Genomic DNA, 22,963 nt, shown 5'->3' on the forward strand with positions numbered 1-22,963 from the left:
GCTAACATGTTCAGCTTAGTGTCTATTTCAGTAAACTTTCAGCTGTAGTTTGCCTCTAACTTTGAAGGGACACAGTGTCCCTTTCCATGCCCCTTGTGGGGAACTTCACAGCTCCATCATCACAATCTTTGCAAACAAGATCTTAATGACATCCACCTTCTCCAGGAGCACAGGTGTGACATTACACTGAGAATATCTTCCTCTGAGAAGATTTGATACACTCATTAAGGACATTTATTTTATTTATTTATATCTTTTAATTATTTAATTAATTAATTATTTATTTTTAATTTTATTTTGTCGATATACATTGTGGTTGATTATTGTTGCCCCTTACCCAAACCTCCCTCCCTCCTCCCTCTCCTCCCTCCCCCCCAACAATGTCCTTTCTGTTTGCTTGTCGTATCAATTTCAAGTAATTGTGGTTGTTATATCTTCTTCCCACCCCCACCCCCGGTTTTTTTTGTGTGTGTGTGTGAATTTATATATTAATTTTTAGCTCCCACCAATAAGTGAGAACATGTGCTATTTCTCTTTCTGTGCCTGACTCGTTTCACTTAATATAATTCTCTCTAGGTCCATCCATGTTGTTGCAAATGGCAGTATTTCATTTGTTTTTATAGCTGAGTAGTATCCCAGAGGAATGGAAATCATCAAGTCGAAGGTATACCTCTTCCCCAATGTTCACTGCAGCACTCTTTACAATAGCCAAGAGTTGGAACCAGCCCAAATGTCCATCATCGGATGAGTGGATACGGAAACTGTGGTATAACATTAAGGACATTTAAATCCAGTATTTCTTAATACTTTTGGGTTTTCCTCGTTTACAAGTTTTGCTTCTAAATTAAAATCAACAGGCACCCCTGTTAGTACTCTCGAAAAACTTCTTCACTGTAGAGGCTTTAACAACCCTTGCAGTGCCTCCTGGAGTCTCTGGCCATTTATGATGGCCATTGTTTGCCGCAGGGCTTCTGATGCAACATTAAAACAACAAATGACTGGCTACCCTCTGGGCTCTCTTGGAAATAGAGGCTCTCACAGACCCTGAGTCTGTGACCCTCCATACCCAGCTGCCTGTTATGCTTTGTGTCATGGAAACAGCAGCCCACAAGCGCAGCATGGCTGCCAAGGCCTCCCTGAGACAGGATGGAGCCAAACCTGGGCCCTCTGGTACATTCCACCTGCAGGAGTGGGTGTTTCCCCTGTCCTCAGTCAGTCTCTTGCTACATACCGGGGTCTGAAGGAGGTCATTCCTCCCCTAGATCTCTTAACTACCTGGGAGGCCCATTGGGAATAACTGAGTGAACAGTAATGGGAGTTTGTAGACTATGAGAATAGCACTGCCTACCGTCATGTGCGATGGAGATTAGTGGAACGTGCTGTTTTCCATTCCTTAGCCAGGATGTCCCTAGGAAAGGATGGTGCCCAAAAAACAACACACTTGGTCAAAACTTCAAGAACTTATCTTAGCACTGTATACCCTGGTCAACAAATGACCCCATCTTCATGTTTATTATAAACTATTAGGCCATTACCTAAAAATTATCCCCTTCAAGGTTAAAAAAAACAAAACAAAACAAAAAACAACTCTGGGAATCTCTTGCCTCTCAGACACCCAAAGTATAAATCTAAACCACACATCTCCACATTTCCTGAGGCCCCAGTGCAAGACCTCGATAGGACACTCAGAGTTAGACATTACTAGTAGTAACCAAGGCACACATTTCACTTCTTAGAACATGCAATGCTGGGCTCTTGAAAGAGACATGCAATAGAACTTTCATGTCCCTGATAGGTCCCAAATAACTCGTTTAATTGAGAGACATAATGAAGTCTGCAAACAATTCCCTTTCAAATCCCAATACCACAAATAAAGTCCTAAAGTACTCTAGTTTGCTCCAGGCCTTAACCCATTTCTCATAAATTTTCAGTCTTGCACCCAATCCCCTAAAGGCAGGAGGCCAGATGGAGGAGGCATACTCTCCTGGGACTCATTAACCATAGATTGTCTCACAGGCCAGGCAGCTGCTGGTCTGATATGGAACCCATCTGAACCTGAACTTCCATCCAAAACAAAGCCCTGTCAGGTGCAGCTGCATACTATCCTGTTGATTGTTGGTCTTATTACTACTGGTTTCGGTCTTTCACTGGTTTACAATCAGGCAAACCCTGATGGTTTCAACCAATTATGAAAAATGCTGAGGCTCACGTCAAGTCAAGTGGGAGCCACTTGAAAAAGATATCTAATCTCACATTCCAGATGAAATCTATCCTTAGCCAAAAATCTCACCACTGGAGATGACATTGCCTCAGTCAAAATCACCCCAAGACCTCAATGGTGGAAATGACTTTGCCCCTTATCTCTACGCAGTATCCTCCACCCAGTAACGCCCACGGACTGCCTCTCCTAAGGCAGAAAATGGACACAGGACAGTTGTTTTTCCCCCTGAACTCACTGAATTCCTCTTATTCTCTGCTACCCTCACACTTCCTTGCCTAAAGGGAACCCTGATAAAGGTTACTAAAATTAATGAAGAGGGGCTGGCCAGTTTGCTCAGCTGGTTAGAATGGGGTGCTGACAACACCAAGAGTGAGAGTTTGATACCTGTACTGACCAGCTGCCAAAGGAAAAAAAAAAAAGAAGATTATTGCTGTCCCCAGAAGTCACCAGGCCCATGTCAATCAACTGTTTGACCCCCTGGGGAAAGGACCACTGTATAGCTACGCGACTATGCCAATTGTTGGGTTATAACAATAGCTATGCTAAAGCCAAAATGTTTCATTATTTTAGTTATACTAAGTTTCCATTTGTATTGTCAGGGCTAGGGCTCAAACCCTTCAAACCCATTGTACAGAATAGGTCACCAGACCCCTCACACTCAGGTCCACGCTAGGTAATTGGGAAAGATCCCAGGAGCCGTTGGCAGATGACACGAGTTCAGTCCTCAGCTTCTTCAGCAGCCTCCAGCAGCAGCCGCAGTGGCCTCTGAGGGTCCCAGGGGCACTAGCAGCAACAGCCTCCAGCAACCATAGCGACCTCCCCATGGTCCCCCAGGGATGGACGGCCCTGTATATCAGGGCCACTCATCCTTTATACTTAAGTCCATAACCCAGGACACCTGGGTGCACATGTGCAATTACATTAGACAATAACCAACAGACACCTGGGTGCACGTGCATATTTACGTCACATGCTCAGCAAGATTCTGAACATCTGAGGGGCCCTGACCATTTTCCTTCACTTTCCCTACCCATTCCCTGATGTCTTTCCTACTATCTCCCTCCAGCTTTCTACCACAATTTCTCTTTCCACTTACAGTCAACAGATCTCCACACTCAACTGCCTTACTTTTGAATATGATGCCCAGGCACCAAGGGGTGAATTATAGTGAATGCTTATAATTTTATGTTGCCTCGGCATCTGTTTTGAATAGAAGTTTCACTTTCTTATATCAGAAGCAGGGCTCAGTCACCCTTGTCAGTTTCCGATACTATACCCCACCCAAATGGCTCTAGCCAGTGGCCAGAGATAAAGACAAAGAGGCATCTCCCCTACCTAGCAGACTCAGCTCCCCACTTTCCCCCAGCTTCCTTCAAATGGACCAATCAGGCATTTGCCCATGAACTTAATGTGAGCCAGACCCTATTCCCTTACTTTAAGGGGTTCATGGAAAGATTCGTATTATCTGTCACTTCTGTTTTTCCACAAACTTTTTGAAGTACCCTTGTATATGCTTCTAGTTGTCATATGCTCTCTCTCTTTGCCTGTGCTCCCTGATCTGTGTGTGTGGGTGTCCATCCTCAGGGAGTGCCTTGTATCCTCTAAGTGTGAAAAACTCTTATTAAACTTTGCCATTGTGGTTGTGTCATTCAAACTGTGCTAGCAATTGACTTCTGACCCATGCAGGTGGATCCCCTGCTGGTGCTCTTTTGTCTGGGCCTGCTGGGGACAGTATTTACCAGCTAAGTTGATAGAATTTCATCCAGAACACATTCCATATGGGGAGAGTTTTGACTGCAGACAAGGGTGGTTCTACAGGTCAGCGTCTTGAACATACCATCTTTGTCTAGTGTTCTTTCCACTGCACATTCACCGCCAATGTAAAGTCCCTCGTTTGTGCATCCTTATTGCCTGCGCTGTCTTAACTAAGCCATTGCCGCATGAAAAGAGACCTTAGAGCAGCACTGTCCAAGCAAAATATAATGTGAGCCACATATTTTACATTTCTAATAGCCACGTTTAAAAAAGATACAAGTAAAATTTTAATAATATATTTTATTTAACCTAGTATATCCAAAATATTATTCCAATGATCAATATAAAAAATTGAGTTTACTTCCTTTTATTTGTACTGTCTTTGAAATGCAGTGCACATTTAACAGTTACAGCATATCTCAATTTGGATCAGCAATATTTTAAGGGTTTAATAGCCGTATGTGATTAGTGGCTACTATATCAGACACAACAGCCCTAGTGTGCCCAGGCTTCGGGGGGTTGACATCTACTTTGCAATTTATCTGAAAATAATCCTGTTAGAGACTTCTGGCAAAAGTTGAAGTACAGTGTACACATACTTGGCTTCTCCAGGAAATCCACCGACATGAACAAAAGAAAACAGCAAGGTTAGACAAGTCCGTCTACAAACAAGGAAATAACTACAACCTCTAGAACCAGGCCATACAGAAATGTGGCTCTTCAGATCTTGAGTAAGTCTATTTACAGCCAGTAGAAAGTCTATTGGCAGGCAGCTCCTGAGAAGTTCTTGACTCACAGTGAGCATGGTGGAGTCAAAGGCTGTAGACACCCAAGCCCTGGTTCTGAGTCAAGGCTGTGTGGCTTGGGCAAGTTATTCGGTCTCTCTGTACCTCAGGTCCCTCATCTATAAAATGGGAATCATAAAATCTAAGAAGGTTTTGAGGATTAAATGAGGCAATACATGTAAAATACTTAGAACCATGCCTGGCCCATGTTAACCCTTCATAAGTGTTAGTCGTTAATAACAAAAGGAAAACAAAACTAACAGCAACAGAATTCTGCGGGCAGACCAAGAGGAGAGCAGGGACTGCGGATGGGATTGCTTGAAGGTGGGAGTGAGAAGAAAAGAGAAAACCAAATCTGGTTCCTACTCGGCAACTTGCTCACCTGGAAGAAAAAAGGACAACATAGGTAACTGGGGGAGAGCGTTCCGAGGTCGCTGTGGGCAGCGGTTAAGATTCCTAGGTAACAGATGCTTTGTCTAGTGATTTTGTGCTTCACTCTGCTTAAGGGACTCTGGTCAGCACCTGCAAAGCCAGTTTTGGTGAGTCCTGCAGTCCTTCCCGATTCGGCCGGTCTCCCCCTTCTCCAGGAAGTGCTCTGTGACTTCCCCAGGCTGGGTGAAGCCGCTCCTCCGCTTTCTGGCAGCCCACACGACTCCTGTCACGGCTCGTACCGCACCCGCGGGCGTTTACTGAGCGCCTCGCGGGGCCAGTCCCGACCCTGGGAGGTTACGAGGCCCAGGCCACGCCCCTTGCTCCACGTTCTGCGCGGGGAGGAGACAACTGCCAAAGTCTAGATTTGCGGGCGGCGGTTAGGAAGAGAGGCTGTGACCCAGAGGTCCCCTGCCCGCCCTGCCTCCTGGGGAGACGGGGAGCTGTAAAGCTAGGGCTTACGGACCCCTCGAGTCTGCTGCACATATTGGGTCACGAACCCTCCACACGCAGATCTCTGAGCGAGGTAATAGAAGAAAAAGGTTCTGGGAGCTGTGGGTATAGAAAAAGGAATGGGTTTTAATTCAGATCTTGGAGCAACTGTCCTACTGGCTTCTCTGAGAGTTCTGAGAGGCACTGTGGATCAGAGCTGTTAGTCTTTTATACTTAAGTCCACAGCCCTGGACACCTGGGTGCCCATAAACAATTTACATTAAGCAGTGACAAGAAACATCTGAGGATATTTACAGCAAATGCTGGGCAAGACTCTGAACATCCGAGGGGCCCTGACATTTTCCTATTTTCCCAACAGGAGCTCCTGGGGCTGGGGCTCGGTCCTGAAGGCGCGGCACGAGGAAGGGTGTCTCACTAAGATCCCAGTGGCCCCCGCACCCACGGTGCGTTCCTCTGCCCGCCTCAACCCCTGCCCCTTTCCGGCCTGCCAGGGGTGGCTACCTCCGTCGCACGTCGCCGCCCCGCCGGCAGGCGGCGCCCTCCCGCCCGTCTCCCGCCGGCGCCCAGAAGGGGCGTGCGCTCTGGAAGGCTGCCCGGCGTGGGCGACCGCATTTCCTGGTAGGGACCGGGTAGTAGTCGCCGCGGGGTCCGAGGAAGCGTGGTCCCGCCGTTCCCGGGAGCGCAGGGGGAGGCGCCGGGCGGGCGCGGGGGGGAGGTGGCTCCCGCCACACTTCGGGCAGTCACCTGGGGCCGGGCGCGGCAGGTGCCGGACGGCGCCCTCGCCGCGAGTGTGGTGGGGCCCCGGAGCCCGGTGCGCTGAGCGCTGGCCTCCAGCCGCCGACCCGCGGGTGAGTGCGGGGACCGTGGGACGTGCCCGGCGTGCTCGCCGCTCGCCACCCCGCCCCGGGGGGCTTCCCGGGCGGGGCGCTCAGCGCGTCTGGAAGGGGAAGGAACGTCCCTGGCGGGAACTCAGGGGCTGTGGGGCCACCGACGCCCGAGCCTTCCTGTTTGGGGGTGGGGGTGACTGAGCAGCCTTAGTGACTGGGGTCTGTCGTGGGTTTGGGGGCAGCGGGTCTGGGTAATGGGCGAATACCCACACCCGGACACTCACTACCTTTGGCTTCCAGGGGAGACGGTTTTAAAACCGGCAGTGTTACAGATGGGTGTGCAGTTCTTCACTCTCCGCCTGGCACACACAGGTGTGTGTACACAGTCACGTACACGCGCACCTGTATTCGTTGGGGCCGACTTTGTGTCCCCTGCTCTGGCCTCGGGCGCTGGGGACGGCGCCCCCGCGGGCGCCGGCACTGGGATTAAGCCTCGGGCTTTGCAGAGGTGTTTGTTCTCGGAGACCGTAGCGTCCGGGTTGGTTCCTCGACGATGAGCCTGGCTGGCTCAAAATTCCCTGTGCATAACTTCGGACCGCTCTCGGGAACTCGGCGGCTTAAGCTGCTTTTCTCACCTGCGCAGGTGGCCTCGGCAAGTGGCGGCTGGACCTCTCCCCCCTGCTTTCTGGAGGCGACCGCGCGGACCCGGCCTCCGGAGGAACGTTCACCTGGGAGGAAATCCGCTGGCTTCGTCCCACACTCGTGCAGATAACTTGGGTAAGGCGGGTGATTGCTCAAATTCCAGAAATAACCCACAGCGAGAATTGCCAAAGACACGCGAATGATTGGCTTTCGGGATGAATTGCTGCGGTTGAAATGGTTTCGCGTGTGCTTTATGTTTATAAACTTATATGTAACATAAATACAAATATATATATGTATAAACAAGCTCTAAATATATAGAGACAGACAAGACCGGCGTTTCTTTGTAGTATCCCCAGAATAGTTATTGGAGTTACTGGGAATTGGTAGTGGCGATCAGCCTGGCTGCTGTGAGAATCACGGGAACCGGGAACCTGTGGTTTAAAAAGGATTTGAGAGACACAGCTCAGCGATACAACGCGTGGACCTTCGTTGCATTCTGATTTGACGAAAGAACGTTTTTTAAAACTTGAGACGATGGAGGAAATTTGTAATTATTTGATGGGATTAAGGATATTTTTTGTTACTTTGGGTAATGGTATGATTATGGTTTTTAGAAACCCTTCTTTTGGGCTGGCCAGTTAGCTCACTAGAGAGAGCTGGTGCTGATACCAGGGTCAAGGGTTTGGATGCTTGTACCGGCCAGGCACCAAAAAAAACCAAAAAAACAAAAAAACCAAAAAACCCCCACAAAACAAGAAACCCCCTATTTTTTGGAGGTTCAGACTGAAGTTGAAATATAGGTTGGGGATTTGCTTCAAAATAATCCAGTGTTGGAGAGCGCTGCTAGCAGAGAAGTAGGGAGAAGATGAGAGGAGATTGGCCATTAATCGTTAATAGTTGAAGCTGAATAAGGGATATGGCAGTCCTTACTCTCTTGTTTCTATTTTGTGTGTGTGTTTGGCATTTTCCTTTAAAAGTACCAGGACACCACCTGTGAAGTTTTTTTGCGGTGGTTTTTGGGGGTTTTTTGGGGGTTTTTTTGGTTTTTTTTTTTTTGCAGAAGGTAGGTTTCACACTGCAGGTAATTCTAGATTCAAGGCCCTTCACAGTCCTTCATCCTTTATACATTGGGTATCAAGGCTGCCTCTCTAGACTGGAGTCATAAAAAGTCCTCTTTTTTCCCTCCTGAGGGTGTCGATTTATTTTGCTCAGAAGGCAGAGGGTGTTTGCTGAGCATGACAAAGCTGAGCGGATCAAGTTGATGCAGGTGGATGCTGGGTCAGCTTTTTTTTTATGCAAAGGGTATTAGCAAGCCTGGGGGCTGAGTTGCCTCCAGTCCGGCAGATTGTATAAAATATGTTAGCAGTTTTTCCAAATTGCCCAAATCCCTTCCAAGTTATGCTCATCAGAAAACAGAGTTCAGGGTAGTGAACACACCCAGTATACACTTAGGATTTTCATACACTTCTGGGAGCATTGTATACATTAATGAAAGGTTTACATTAGAAAAACAAAGCACAAGATGAGTGGAGATGAGCTCTACTTATTACTTGAAAGAGGTAACTGTTCTTTTTTCATATCATTACCTTGTTTGCTTCCGGGATCATGACATGTAAATACTTAGCAAAGAACTGACTCCTAAAAATTAAGAATGGTGTTAACACCAATCTTTTCCTTTTCAAGAACGCTGCTGGGGTTAGGGAGAGGGCAGAGAGTATCTATCCTCGGATATTCATCCAGCTTGCTCTTCTGTTATTTTTTTCCCTCCGGATCTATAATTCCTACTCATCCTATCCTGCTTAATTCATAATTTGGAAAAGTGGTGATTCTAAGAGGGAGGAAGGGAGGCATACTTCTGAAAGGTAAACCCACAGTTTTTAGTAGCTTCAGTGCACCTGAATTTAATGCCTCTGATTTAATGAGAAAATAAACCACAATAAATGATATCTGTAACAGTTAAAAGTTGAAGTTTTGGATGAATCCCCTCAGCCTAGACCTTGCCCATGTAGATTCACTAGTGTAAGGGAAGTTGGAAAGATGTTTTAAGATTCGGTTGAGGAATGCCGAAGCATGTCCTGGTTTCACTGCAATGTGTGGGGAAAATAATGAGAGAACCGGTAACAGTCCAACTGAAAGTTGGGAAATAAAGGGAATTCATGCTGGTACTTAAGTGAAGGTGTTTGGCTTGCGGTTCAGTTTTCTTTGAATGAATAAAGGAAATATGCAACTATTCAGTGACTTTATTTTCTACTTCAGCTTCCTCTCTAGTCTCTAAAACGACAGCATGGAGAGAGAGAAACTTGCTGGGCCTTTCGGTGACCAGGCGGTGACCTAATGTTTACTCTCCTCTGTAGAAGGATGGTGGGATTGGACTCTGGAGAGTTGATTGCTAATAGCCGTTTTAAGGAATTACCGCAAATGTGGCACTATCTCCCCCCCCTCCCCCCGTTGTTGAGGGTGTAAACACATTAGGAAACAAATTGCTCCTTGCTGGGCTAGAAGTGAGAGGGAAGGGTGTTGGCAGTCAGGTGAGCAGTGTTCTGCATTTGCAAGCACTCTGCTTTCACCCACATCACCTCATCCTGTCCTGGGAGGTGGGGCAGGGGTGATGGAGGCTTGATTTTGGTTTTTAACAGATGAGAACATTGAAATCTAAAGAAGCTAAGACTTGCCTTGAGTTGTTTCTTTTAGGAGCCTGGGGGGAAGGAAATTTAGCTTTTATTGAGTGCTCATGGTAGTCTTCATACATGTTTTTAATTCTCACAGATCTCTCTAAGTTGGGTATTAGCTCGTTTTCCATATGGAAATTGTAGCTGGAGATAGTTTGCTTGAGGTCTTGCAGCTAGTAAAAGAAAAGCCAAGATTCAAACTCACACTGTCAGACTTGTCTGTGTTATTTCTGTCCTCTCTGCAGTCCCACACTATCTTTAGCAGACAGCAGAGCTACAAACCCAAGAGCTGACTGGTATAGGCAAATTGTCTTTTTTGCCACACCCGACTGCCCTAGTGAAACAGGGCATGGGCCACATCCAACCATCAGAGGTGTTTTATCAGGCCAGCATTAGAGTTAAACAGAAAAAACTGAGCCAGCATTGAAAATTGCGAAACGTCAAATATTCGCCCCCAAAGATGCCTGAAGGCAGTACTACCAGAGCAGCCTCCTCTTTAGGGAAGGGTGGCATTCCAGTTCCCCCTGGACTCCAGTCCCTGAAGTGTACCCCATCTTTGAGGTTGCACTGTTATTTCTCTTACAGTAAGAGATCTGTGTGTGTTTCTATCCAAAATGAGATAACAAAAGATATGTTGAGAGGCTCTTGTCCCAAGAAAAATTGGAAAGAGTACATTCCTTTGAGGAAACGTTTACTGTGCAGTGCTTTTGTGACAGAAGGATACAAGTTATCATCATTTTTCTCACACCCTGACTGCTTTTCTCATTTACAGACAACTTCTGAGTTTGCTACCCCTGCAGCACAGAAATGGAATAGATGTGTGGGCAGGCCTCAGTAGGGAAGAGAAATGCCTCCAGAGTCCCACACCATTCATTCTTTGTGAGTAGTAGGTGGGTCTTGTGCACCTTGGGGGTTCCCCAGGTGTCCTGCAGGGGTGGGGCACCAAGAAATCCTCCCTCCTTACACAGCCTGACTTTGGGATCCAGTGGACCCAGAGGTTGTGGTCAGCTCTCTGTAGCAGCCCTGAGCAGGATCCTAGACACTCTGAGGGTTTCCTAGGACATAGGAGGGTCCCCTCTCCTCTCTCCTTCTCTGTCCACTGCCCTCCTGCTGATAAGTCTGTCCTACACTGCTTTGGCACGGTCCCCTCAGAAAGCTCTGCAGGTATGAGGAGCTGAGGCACCTATGCATAGGCCAGCCTTCTAGAGGTTTTGGTGATGCAAGTCCAGAGTGGCTTAATTTCCTCCGGTTGAGGGTCATGGGACAGATGGTCTCACTTCCCGCCATACCTGGAGTTTCATTACAGCCGAAGCTTCTGTTTAGATCTTTGTTTCCTTCGCCTGAGTTCTGAATGTTCACAGCCCTGTGTGCCGGGGTGGGGAGAAGGAGAAGAGGAAATACCACAAAAATGAACCTTGTGGAGTGGTTTCAAGGAAATTCTGGTGCTGTTTTGAGGACTTTGTCACTAGAACTGTCAGTCTAGGCTTGTCTGTACCCCACTGTGGTAAGAAGGGTAGAACAAACACGGCTGCCAGTGGAACCCCTTGTTTTGGCCCAGAGAAGGAGGCTTAGAGGCTGAGGTGTTTTGTAAATGCCAGGCCACCTGGTTGAGGGCTCCTTGCGGGAGAACTCAGGGATTCAGGTTTGTGGATTTGTGCTCCTTCAGGTGATTATTAACAAGGAAAAGTGAGTTGATTGATTATTAGCCAGAGCAAACAAAGGCCAGGCAGAGTGATCCTAAGTGTGGGTTTGATATCCGGCTCTCCCGCCACCTGACTCTGTGACTTGGATGTATGTTTAACCTCTCTGCACCTCAGTTTCTTCCTGTGTAAAATGGAAGTAGTGAGGATTAAACGGCCCACCAAATGCTCATAACAGTGCCTGGCATGGAATAAGAGGTTCACTGTAGGTTAGCTATTATTGTTGTTGTTAGAGCCCAGCATCCTTTACTTTCACTTTTATTTGAGAGACTTTGCCCCCATGAATATCGCAAGGAGGACTACTGGGTAGAGATGTTTCCAGCTCTGGCCTCTCTCTTTTCAGAGTGAGCAGTGGGCTGCCCATCTGGGCTGGCATGCAGCCTTAGGGAAACATTCTCCATGACAAATGCTAACAGCGTGTTTGGTGCAGCAGCAGCTTTGGGATTGACGAGAGCTGGGCCAGAGCGTGTGGCTTTGAACTCAGCGCTTTGGCTCCATTGTATGGGGATTAAAATCCTCACTGACTATGGAAAGGAGATGGAATCCTCTGGCATTCATGTGGGTATAAAGCCCACCCTATTGTGGAGGGGCAGATTGGTGTCAGTGTGGAATAGGGGTCTGGCACAGGAGTCCCAGCCCTAAGTACGCCACCACCTGGCAGGGTTGTGTGGCTCCTGAATCAGAGTCCGTCTGTTAACAAGATCCACAGTCAAGTTTGAGAAGTATTGGTCTACACGGCTGTGACCTTACCAACCACAGGTGGCCTGGCATTAATTACTTCTGATCTGTGTAGATACATACGTTTTTCCTCCTTACCTGCTAGTGGGATGATACTGTGTGTGCCACTGGTTTTCATCCTCCCGTCCCCCTGACTGTAGGACTGTCTGAGGACAACAGCAGGCTCCCCTCGGTAACACTGATTCGGGGATCAGCAGGATCCCTGGGAGGCTGGGGAATTCCATCATGCTCCCCTGTAAGAAGCCCTGGTATATGCAGCGTTATCTTCTGTCATTGAACATTATATTTTCAGCATTTTCTCCTTATTTAATTTTTTTCAAAAGCATGTCTTTCATGGCTGCAGGTAATAGTCCATCTTAATGACTGTAATTCATTTGAGTAGTTCCCTGTTGTTAGACATTAAATTGTTTTGATTTCTTTTGTGGGGGAGGGCGTTCTGTGGGCTATTGTAAGTATGCTGAAGTGAGCTGCTTATGCAGTAATATTTCCTTCAACTCTGATTATTTCCTTATGATAAATTCCTGCAGTGCAGATACAGAGTCAAAGACATGAACATTTTAAACACTCCTTAAAATGCCCAGCAGTGTAGGAAGTGCCCTGGCACCACTCTTCCAGGCACTGCGTAGTGGTCCATAGACAAACTGTGGGAAGCAGGGCCATGCCTCATCCATCGTCCCACCTCCCGGCCTGGCTTAGGGCAGACTTTGAGATGTCACTCTAAGAGGTACCAGGGGAGTGGAAGGGAAGTGGCGGAAGGGCAGACAGCTAGCTGCCTGTGGTGGTGGTGGCACTCCTTTCCTCCCAGCCTGAGTCCTAGTAGATGCCGCTGACCAGGCAGCAGCCTCCCTTGGGGAGGGTCCCCACAGTTCAGCCTCTCCTCCCAGGGCCCATCTTCCAGTGGCTCTGGGACATGGGAGGTGGAGTAGATGGGCCTGCAGTTCCTGAAGGCCTGAAATGACCACCCAGAAAGACCTGACTCTGCTGGACCTGATTGGCACCAAACTTGTTTTTGCTTCTGAAGTCTGAGACTGTTAGGTTACCCAATACTTTCTTCCTCCTATAAACAGACCAGGAACCTCATGTTAACTTTATTTTGAAAGGTACTCTCAGATTCTTACATTTAGAAAAAATGGAATATGTGCACTGTATTTGTGATTGAGTCACAATTTGAACTGGGATGCCTAGAATATATTTTTGGCCCTCCATAAATATTTTTGGAGTAAATGAGTGAATGAATGTACGGTGAGTTTATGTTTCATAACTTACATATAGTTAAGTATATTTTTGTGTGTCTCATGGTATAATTAAAACATTTAAAAATGAGAATTAAATCATTAGCCACCTGTACATTAACTACCTACATGTTATGGTGACCAAATAGAGACAGAGACAGACAACACACACACACACACACACACACACACACACACACACACACACACACACACACACACACACACACACACACACACACACACACACACACACACACACACACACACACACACACACACACACACATCTGTGGCTTCTGAATATATGTGTAAATTAATCAGTGTGTTGGGGGGGGCATTTTTTAAGCATTTAAAAATTTTATCAAGGTACATACAGTAAAATGCACAGATCTTAAATGCTGAGTTTTGATAAATGTATGCACTGTAAACAACAATCAAGATCCAAAGATCCAGAACGTTTTCATACTCCAGAAGTTTCTCTCATGAGCATTTACAGTCACTCTCTCTACCCCAGAGGCACTTTTTTGTGTGTTATTGACCATTTGTACATATTCTTTTTGAAGTGTCTTTTCAAGTACTTTGCCCATTTTTGTTTGAGTAGTTTGACTTTTTACTATGCATTTGTAGGCTTTTTTTTTTATATATGTATAGTCTGGTGGTCTGGACCCAAGTCTTTTGTTAGATGTATGTGTTGTAAAGATTTTCTCCCAGTCAGTTTCTTGCCATTTTCTTATGATGTGCAGAAGATTCTAATTTTAATGAGTCCACTTTATCAATTTCTTTCTTTTATGTTTGGTGCTTTCTGTGTTTTGCTTAAGAATTCTTTATTCTAATGTTGCAAAGATACTCTCCTTTGTTTTCCATCTAGAGTCTTAGCTTTTATGTTTAGGCCTGTGACTGATCCTGAATTAATTTGTATTTACGATGTGAGGTGGGACTGAGGTCCTTTTTCTTCATACAGTTAAGTTGCATTGGTAGTTTCTTGTAAATCAAGTGGATTGGTTTGAACTCTCTACTCTGTTCTGTCGATCAATTTGTGTTTTTAAGCCAACAGCTCATTGTCTTGCGTTTTATAATTTGTAAGTCTTGAACTCAGAAAAGTCCTTGAACTTTGGCTTTTTCTTTCCAAAATTTTTTGACTATTCTGGCCCTTTTTGTTTCCATATACATTTCAGAATCAGCTTGAAAATTTTTTTTTTTTTTTTCCAAAAGATGACCAGTAAGGGGATCTTAACCCTTGACTTGGTGGTGTTAGCACCTCGCTCTCCCAAGTGAGCTAACTGGCCATCCCTATATAGGGATCTGAACCCTGGCCTTGGTGTTATCAGCACCGCACTCTCCCAAGTGAGCCACAGGTCAGCCCTATTTAATGGTTTCCTATTGATGGATATTTAAGTTCATAATAACTTGTTTAAGTTATAAGTTTTCCAATCTTTTATTATTATAAATAATGCTTGTATGAATACTCTTATAAACACTTAATTTTTCATGCATGCAAGTAAATCTATGGGATAAATCCTGAGGAGCAGTGTTGTTGGCTCACAGGAACCGCATTACACATTTGTAATTTTAATATTGTCAGATTGCCTTTCTCAGGAGTTACACCAGTTATACTCCTCAGTCTTACTAGTGGTTGAGAGTACCCATTTATTCCACAGCCTCACCAAAGACATTTTGTTGACAAATTTTGGGGTTTTGCCTATCTTTTAAGAGCAAACAGTAGAGTTTAAATTTCCACTTTTCATTTTATGAGTGATGCTCACCCTCCTTTCATATGTTTAATAGCCCATTTATCCTTTCTTATGAATCGTCTCTTCAAATCCTTTGCTCATTTTACTATTTCACTAATGGGCTTTTGGTCTTTTTTTTTGTTTGATTTCCAAGAACCCTTTCTAAATGAGGGAGATTAGTATTTTGTCATTTTTTCCTCCAGTTTGTTTTTTGATTTTGCCTACGGTTTTTATGCCAAGCATTATTTTGATTTAGTTGAACTTATCAATCCCTTAGAATTGAAGACCTCTCTGGCTTCCAGTGTTGCTGAGAAGCCTGACACCATTCTGATTCTTTTTTCTTAAATTTTTTTCTCAAAAAATAATGACTTTAAAAATTACCGTATGTATTTGTTTTCTAGGGCTGTCATAACAAAATACCACACACTGGGTGGTTTAAAGAACAAATTTGTTTTCTCACAGTTCTGGAGGGTAGAAGTCTGAGATCAAGGCATCAGCTGGACCAGTTTCTCCCAAGGCCTCTCTGCTTGGCTTACAGACAGCAGCCTTCTCTCTCTGTCCTCACATGGCCTTTCCTCTGTGCTTGAGCATCCCTGGTGTCTCTTTTTGTGTGTTTATATTTCTTCTTGTAAGGACACCAGTCAGATTGGATTAGGGCCCACCCATATGACTTCATTTAATCTTAATTACCTGTTTAAAAGCTCTATCTCCAAATATAGTCACATTCTGAAATACTGGGGGTCAGGGCTTCAATGTATGAATTTGGGGGGAACACTATTCAGCCCATCACACCATAATACTGTTGTCATACCAATTCCATAATGTCCTAAATCTTGTCAGTGTTCAAATTTCTAGCTGTCTTATGTTATTCTTTGTTTCATTGAATTCAAATAAGTTCTACACATTGCACTTGTTGACATTAATTTTTTGTGGGGTTTTTTTTTTTTTTTTTTTTTTTTGTGACTGGTAAGGGGATAGCAACCCTTGGCGTGGTGTCGCCCGCACCACGCTCAGCCAGTGAGCGCACCGGCCATCCCTATATAGGATCCGAACCCGCGGCCTCGGAGCTCCCAGCGCCGCACTCTCCCGAGTGAGCCACGGGGCCGGCCCAATTTTTTATGGTATTGATACAGTTTATTGAAGAAACAAGTTGTTTGTCCTGTAGAGTTTACCACCATCTGGATTTTGTTTACTTCATCCAGTGGGGTTAACATGTTCTTCTGTCCTGTTTTTCTTGTAAATCAGTAGTTGAATCTACAGGTTCCATCGGGTTTTAATTTTTGGGCAAGACTACTTCATAGGTGGTGGTGTATTCTTCCATCTCTCTCTTTGGGTATCAGAATCCCTTGCTAGTTGCCTTAACCACAAGGAAATTTCAAATTTCTTTTAAAAATCTTGCTTTAGAATATCTCTGGAAAGATATACAAGTTACTGGTTAGAGTGGTTTTATCTAGGGAGGAAAACTGGTCTGGATAGTGATGGGCATGGTGGGGGTACTAGAGAATTATGTAGGACTGGTAATTTTCACTGTATATACTTCTGTAACTCAAGTTTTGTACCATGTAAATTATATAACCTGTTTTTAAAATAAGTTAAATAAAAACCTTTATCCTATGTAAAAGAATGAATATAAAACATCTGTTTCTTAAATTATCAGAGTTAAGTGACATTTTACTTTTTTCACTGAATTTGGTTACATATCAAGCAAGGACCACATATTAAAGAGTTTATATTTACCTTTTAGAAGAATAAAATCACATTATCCAAATGGATCAGTTAGTCATATCTTGTGATTATCTTGGATGTTACTTTTTTAGAGAACTCTTTCACATATATAAATTGGGTCTCTCTACATTCCCAGTTGAGTTGAGCCATAATTGTGGTGTACTGAAGAACATGAGCTTTGAAATCAGACCTGAGGTTGAACTTCAGCTCCAACACTTAACTAGTCATGAGATCCAGGGAAATGTGCTTATTAACCCCAAGCCTGTTTCCTCATGGGGGAAAATAATATATGCCTTTCATGATTGTTGTAAGGATTAGATAAATAGTATGTAAAACCTCTGACAAGCCTCAATATATTATTTCTCCCACAGGCTTTGTCCATTCAACAGGCTCAGCAAATACAGCTGCAGTAATAATTCCATTTTCTTCACAGCAGGAGACCAGAATGTTAATGTTAACAGTGTTCATTTTTCCATTCTGTTTAATACATATACATGGTTTTGTTAAACTTTTCTGAGATTGCATGAGATTATGCAGCACAACTATTTGATTATAATAATACTTGAAGATGTTAACCTTTTTTTTTTTTTTTTTTTTTTTTTTACTCTCCATCTCTCATGAATGTACAGAGGATTTTCCAGAAGCTATATGATGTGTGATATACCAACTGATTTTGAGAACTGCTGGTTTAGCCCATGGGTGAAACTGCAAAGGAAAGCGAGATTTCTTTGCATGGGTACTATGTTATATGCACTCTGAGAGATCTCAGAGTCTTTGGTGTACTTTTAATCTAAGTATCCTCTTTCTTCCTTTTGCTGGGAAGAAACTAAGAATATAAGCAGTTAGTTACTGGCTCCAATCGCATAGAAAGTGATAGTTTTTCTAAGCAGGGATCTGGAGCCAGTTACACTGGACTCCAGTTATTAAGATGGCTATTAATGATGGCTATTTTTGTTTTCTGTCTTTTACACAGAGCTTACTCACATGGCATTTTGGTATAGCAAAATGAAATGCAAGAACCAAAAGTAACATAATTGAAGGCAGTAAAACCCACTGGAGAGTAAGTATGGTGTATTATTAAAAAATCACTGGATTATAAATAGAAAAGCAGAGACTGAGTCAGTGAAAAGAAATCATGGTTTGTTTCCCTGAGGCTCTGCTTATACTTCCAAACTGGGCTGGATCACGAAGGAAGCCCATGGAAGAGACAAGATGCCCTGAAAAGGACTTCCACATTAACTTTTTAGGTTGCATATGAGGCATATAAATTGATTTATAAGTAATTCAAAAAATCATGCAGGAAAAGGACCATAACTTAAAAATATCTGAATTCCTGTAGTTACTGTGAACATTTTTTTAGGGAAAATTTGGAACACACAGCTTATCAAAGGGTTTTTGTCTTGTCCTGAAAGCTGGTTTAAAGAACAAAATATTGGAATTTTAGTGGTTATGGGGGAAGTGGTCTCGTCTAAAAAAGTTTTGATTGGTTTCCATGACCGTGGTACGCAGAAATCATTGCAAAATGACAAATCTTGTTTTCTAGTGTACTTCCTTTCAATTGCTTTTTATTGCTTCAAGTTCCATATCTTCCTTGAGTCTTATTTTTCTTTTAGCTTTATGATTCTCACATATTCCATTTCAGACTTGTCTTCTTTCTTCCAATCCTCTTCTGAAGAGGTTCTTAGTTAGTGCCTTGGTGTCTATGGCTGATCTGCCTCCTCCTCTTCAGACCTTCCTTAGCTCCGAGGAGACACTAGAGTCCTCCTCTAGGCCCGAGTCCTCCTCCAGGGACTAGCCTGCTTTTCTGGCCTTCTAGTTAGTTGGCTCTCCACCTGTGAGAGTCAATGATGAAATGGAAACTTGGAAACCACCCATCAGATATTGCCTACTTAGCTTTATGTATTTAATTTTGGACAGGACTAATAAAACATAAAATCATTTGATAAAGACAATTCTTTTTTATTTCTTTATCCTAAAGATACATTTTTTAAAAATGGCTCTTTATAAATATGAACCCACACTATTTCCCTTCCTTACACTCATTTTAAACCAACATTGGCTGTTTAACAGAAGGACTGTTTTTTTCTTAGCACAAAGAGGACTTCTTATGGTCTTATCTTTCCATCAGGCTTCCTTGTCCAAGCAACACCACTTAAAAGGCCAAGGGCTCTTGTCAAGTTGGCAGCTGTTTCTGTGCCTTTTGTACATCAAATCTGGAGTGGAACTTTTTCAGGTAAGAAAAGTTTTAGAAAAGTGGAACTTTTTCAAGTTAAATTGTAGTATGAGTATAGAAAAAAACTTATGTAGGAAAGTATTTGTTTTACTGGTTCTTTTATACCTATAATTATGGAAATAGTGTATTTTTTATGACTATCTTTACATATAAACGTGTGTGTATAAATAGATACATTACTTGTGTACCTTAATGAGTGAGCTTATGACATAGTAGATTTATGGACATGAAAGTAAGGAAGGGTTCGGTCTGTCAACAGAAATGATAGCCCTCTTTCACACCGATTTATTTTCTTTACCTTCAGACAATCTCCTCACTACTCCCTAATCATCAGTGATCTGTTCTTAGGCAAATTCAGTTTCCTCACTTTTCAGACTCCATGCTCCCTCATTTTTTTCATTAAAGATTGGGAAATACAGAAAAACCTACACATGTAATACTACCATATTGAGAACTTGATGTGTAGCTTTTTAGTCTTTTTCTATGCATGTATAATTTCTTACAAAAAATTAGATGGCATGTTGCTGCATAATTTAGTAACCTGCATTTCACTTAACACATTGTGTAAATTTATCATGACATTTAAAAAATATATTAGAAATTTCCAAGGCTTAAAATTTAACAAGTATAGAAAAGGTAGAGTGAAAACTAAGTCTTCCTCCTGTCCTGAGAAACATTTTCAATGGCTCCATAATAGTAAATCATAAGGATGTACCATATATTTTGTTCCAACCCATCTCCAGTTGTGGACATCTGTGAGTGGGTCTGTTGTCATTGTTTGAGTTAAGTTGCTATTTATAAACACTGTGATTGAACAGTATGCAGAATCAACTTTAGATTAACTTTGATTTTTTTTTTAAGGATAAATTTTTTTTTTAAAGGAAAAATTTCTTAAGTCTCCTTCTTTTCCTTCTATCTTTTCCCGATTTCTTCCTCTCTGACCTCTTTCATCATCTCCTTTTTCCTGCTTCCAGATGCATTTATCACTTAAGTCTCAACTCCTGCTCCTTTGCCTAAAACCAACTGCAGCTTAATTTCTGGGGTATCCATACTTAGTCCCTATTCCTTCCCTGTATTCCCTGTCTCTCCAGGTGATATACCTGAAAGTTCATATCCAGAAGATAAACCGTTATCTTTCCTTCCTTTACCTATGATCCTATTGTTTTCAGCTGAATCATCTGTTTTAAATCTTTGAGCTTCAGAGAAGGATTTAATCTGAATGATTGCAGCTAAAAAGCTTTAAAAAATGCTATGCTGAAGGGCACCATAAACATGGCCTCTAAATTTCACTGACAAAAAGACAAAAAAGCAGGTTAGGGTAATGTCTGCAGTCAGAGTGGGACTGGATTAAAGGCTATCGGTAATTTTTTTTTGAGTATTACTATCATTCTGCTATTTTAGGCATGAGTTTTGGCTCTAGTAGATAAATGTATTTCTCTGTCTCTTTTATAAGTTATTAAATCCTATACTTATATAGAAGTTAAGTAGTTTATATGTAACATTTTGGTTTAAAAATCTGAGAGTTCTGGACCATCTGGGTCTCAAAAAATGACCTAAATATATAATTAATTCCTTTTCATTATGTTCTATAGTCTATAAGAATTATGAGAAATACATTCCTATTTATATATTTAATCATTTGGGGAAAGAATTGAATTAAATTAGATTCTTGAGAACATAAGTACTTGCTTTGTAGTTTTAAAATGGAGATAGCATCAAGATGACATCAAGGTTTTCTTTTCATTTTTTTTTGCAGGGAGGGATGGAAAATAAAGTGAAGCAGTGTTTTATATGTATTTCAGCAGGGCTTCTTGAAATTTAACTAAAAATATGACTGCTCTTTCTTCAGAGAACTGCTCTTTTCAGTCCCAGTTACATCAAACAAACCAGCCCCTAGATGTTAACTGTCTGCTGTTCTTGATCATACTTGGGAAAATATTGTTAAATATCTTCACGCTAGGAATGAGAAGAAAAAACATCTGTCAAAATTTTATGGAATGTTTTTGCATTTCACTAGCATTTGTTGATCTTTTACTTTTGGTAAATATTTCCATTATATCCTATTTCAGGGATTTTGTACTTTTAGGCTTTAGGTTTACTAAATACCATATCTGCCTGTTTACTCAAATTATTTCCTTTACTTATGGCTTTTTGCATTATCCAGTTTTCCTGATAGCTTGTATAGATTATTGCCTGAATTTCTCTAAAACCACCATGCTTTCATTTAAGTGTCAAAAATTATTATATTTCTTCACGGTCATTTTAATTTGGATTTCAGTTCTTGTTTATGTTTTGGGAGATCCAGCTATCTACCAAAGCCTAAAGGCACAGAATGTTTATTCTTATCAATGCCCTTTCTATATCAGCATTCAGACTTATTGGCTGTCATTTTTCATGATGGTGATTTTATTTGTGGCTTTTGTAACCTCCTGGTCAGAAGTTATTACCTTGGTACAGGCTATTAGGATAACTTCCTATATGAATGAGACTATCCTATATTTTCCGTTTTCATCCCACTCTAGTTATACTGTGAGCTCTAAAAAAATACTCTTGTCCAGGCTCATAGTTTGCTTTTTGGGTACCTGGTTACCATTTGTACTACTTCAAGTAATCGTTCTTTTACTTAAAGTACAGATTCCAGCATATATTGAGATGAACATTCCCTGGTTGTACTTTGTCAATAGTTTTCTCATTGCCATAGTTTACTGGTTTAATTGTCACAAGCTTAATTTAAGAGACATTGCATTACCTGTGGATCCATTTGTCAACTGGAAATACTGCTTCATTCCACTTACAATTCATAATCTTGAGCAAACTGAGAAGCCTATATCAATAATAATTTGTTAATATGTTGCCATGTTAAAACTAAAACTTACAACTATAATAAGCATCATTAATTTTACAAACAGGAAAGAATGGCAACTTAAGATATACAAAAAAAAAACAAACAAAAAAACAAGCTTTTTCTCCCTCACCTTCAAATCTTTTCAGAATGTGTCTTTTGGGGCTATATTATTTATTAAATAGTGTTTTCTTTTAAAAACAAAATAATTACAAGAAGTTTTTATTCTTGTTCAGGAACACTGTATGTTACAATATTACTTTATTAATACAGAGGTGAAATGAATTGTTTGGCCATACTGATGTTTTTGTTACCCAGAAAACTGCTGGATGTAATCTGTTATGTAAATCTGAGATCTCACTGCCAACTTTAAGATATGAACTTCAATAAACATTTTAATCAAATTCAGAGCAAGAACGTCAAGACCCTTCTCTTTAAGTGATTTGGTATAAACAATGTATCACACCAGATGTCAGTAGCACCTCCTTCCCCAGCACTGATCATCAGAACTATCTCCAGACATTGTCAAATGTCCCCTGGTGAGTAGGCACCACTGCCCATGGTCAAGAACCAATGAAGTAAAGCAATATGAGTGGCAGAGTAATCTGAGGTCACTTTATGAATTAAGCTACATACTTTGGTCAACAAATACTAATATATGTTGCATGAATCTAAACCTAGCGTTTCCTAAATTGGTAGCTTCTAATTTTTTTGACACTTATAGTAAGATGTATTTTTTTCATCATGTCCCATATATGTATGTAAGTGTATGTCATAATAATTCTTACCTTTACATGTTATGCAGACACTTTTTGTGTCATTTTTTAAAAATGCTGGTTGAGACCCACTAAATTGAGTTCATGATCCACAAATAGATTACTTTCCATTATTTGAAAAATGCTCTAAAACAAATGTTACAGAACACTAAGAATAGCAAAGATTTAGGAAGTCCTTTCAGGTGCCAGGCATTGTTTTA

General features: G+C 42.3%; 1 protein-coding gene across 1 annotated transcript; it reads left to right on the forward strand.

Moving 5' to 3' along the window:
- The first annotated feature begins 19,076 nt into the window (after positions 1-19,076).
- GPR160 (G protein-coupled receptor 160) lies at positions 19,077-21,995 on the forward strand. The gene is made up of 2 exons (XM_063115774.1): positions 19,077-19,145; positions 20,902-21,995. Exon 2 carries the CDS (start codon positions 20,976-20,978, stop codon positions 21,990-21,992), a length of 1,017 nt encoding a protein of 338 aa, XP_062971844.1. The 5' UTR covers positions 19,077-19,145; positions 20,902-20,975; the 3' UTR covers positions 21,993-21,995.
- Positions 21,996-22,963: the final 968 nt, after the last annotated feature.

This window comes from Cynocephalus volans, chromosome 1 (assembly GCF_027409185.1).
Source record: "Cynocephalus volans isolate mCynVol1 chromosome 1, mCynVol1.pri, whole genome shotgun sequence".
Taxonomy (NCBI): Eukaryota; Metazoa; Chordata; class Mammalia; order Dermoptera; family Cynocephalidae; genus Cynocephalus; species Cynocephalus volans.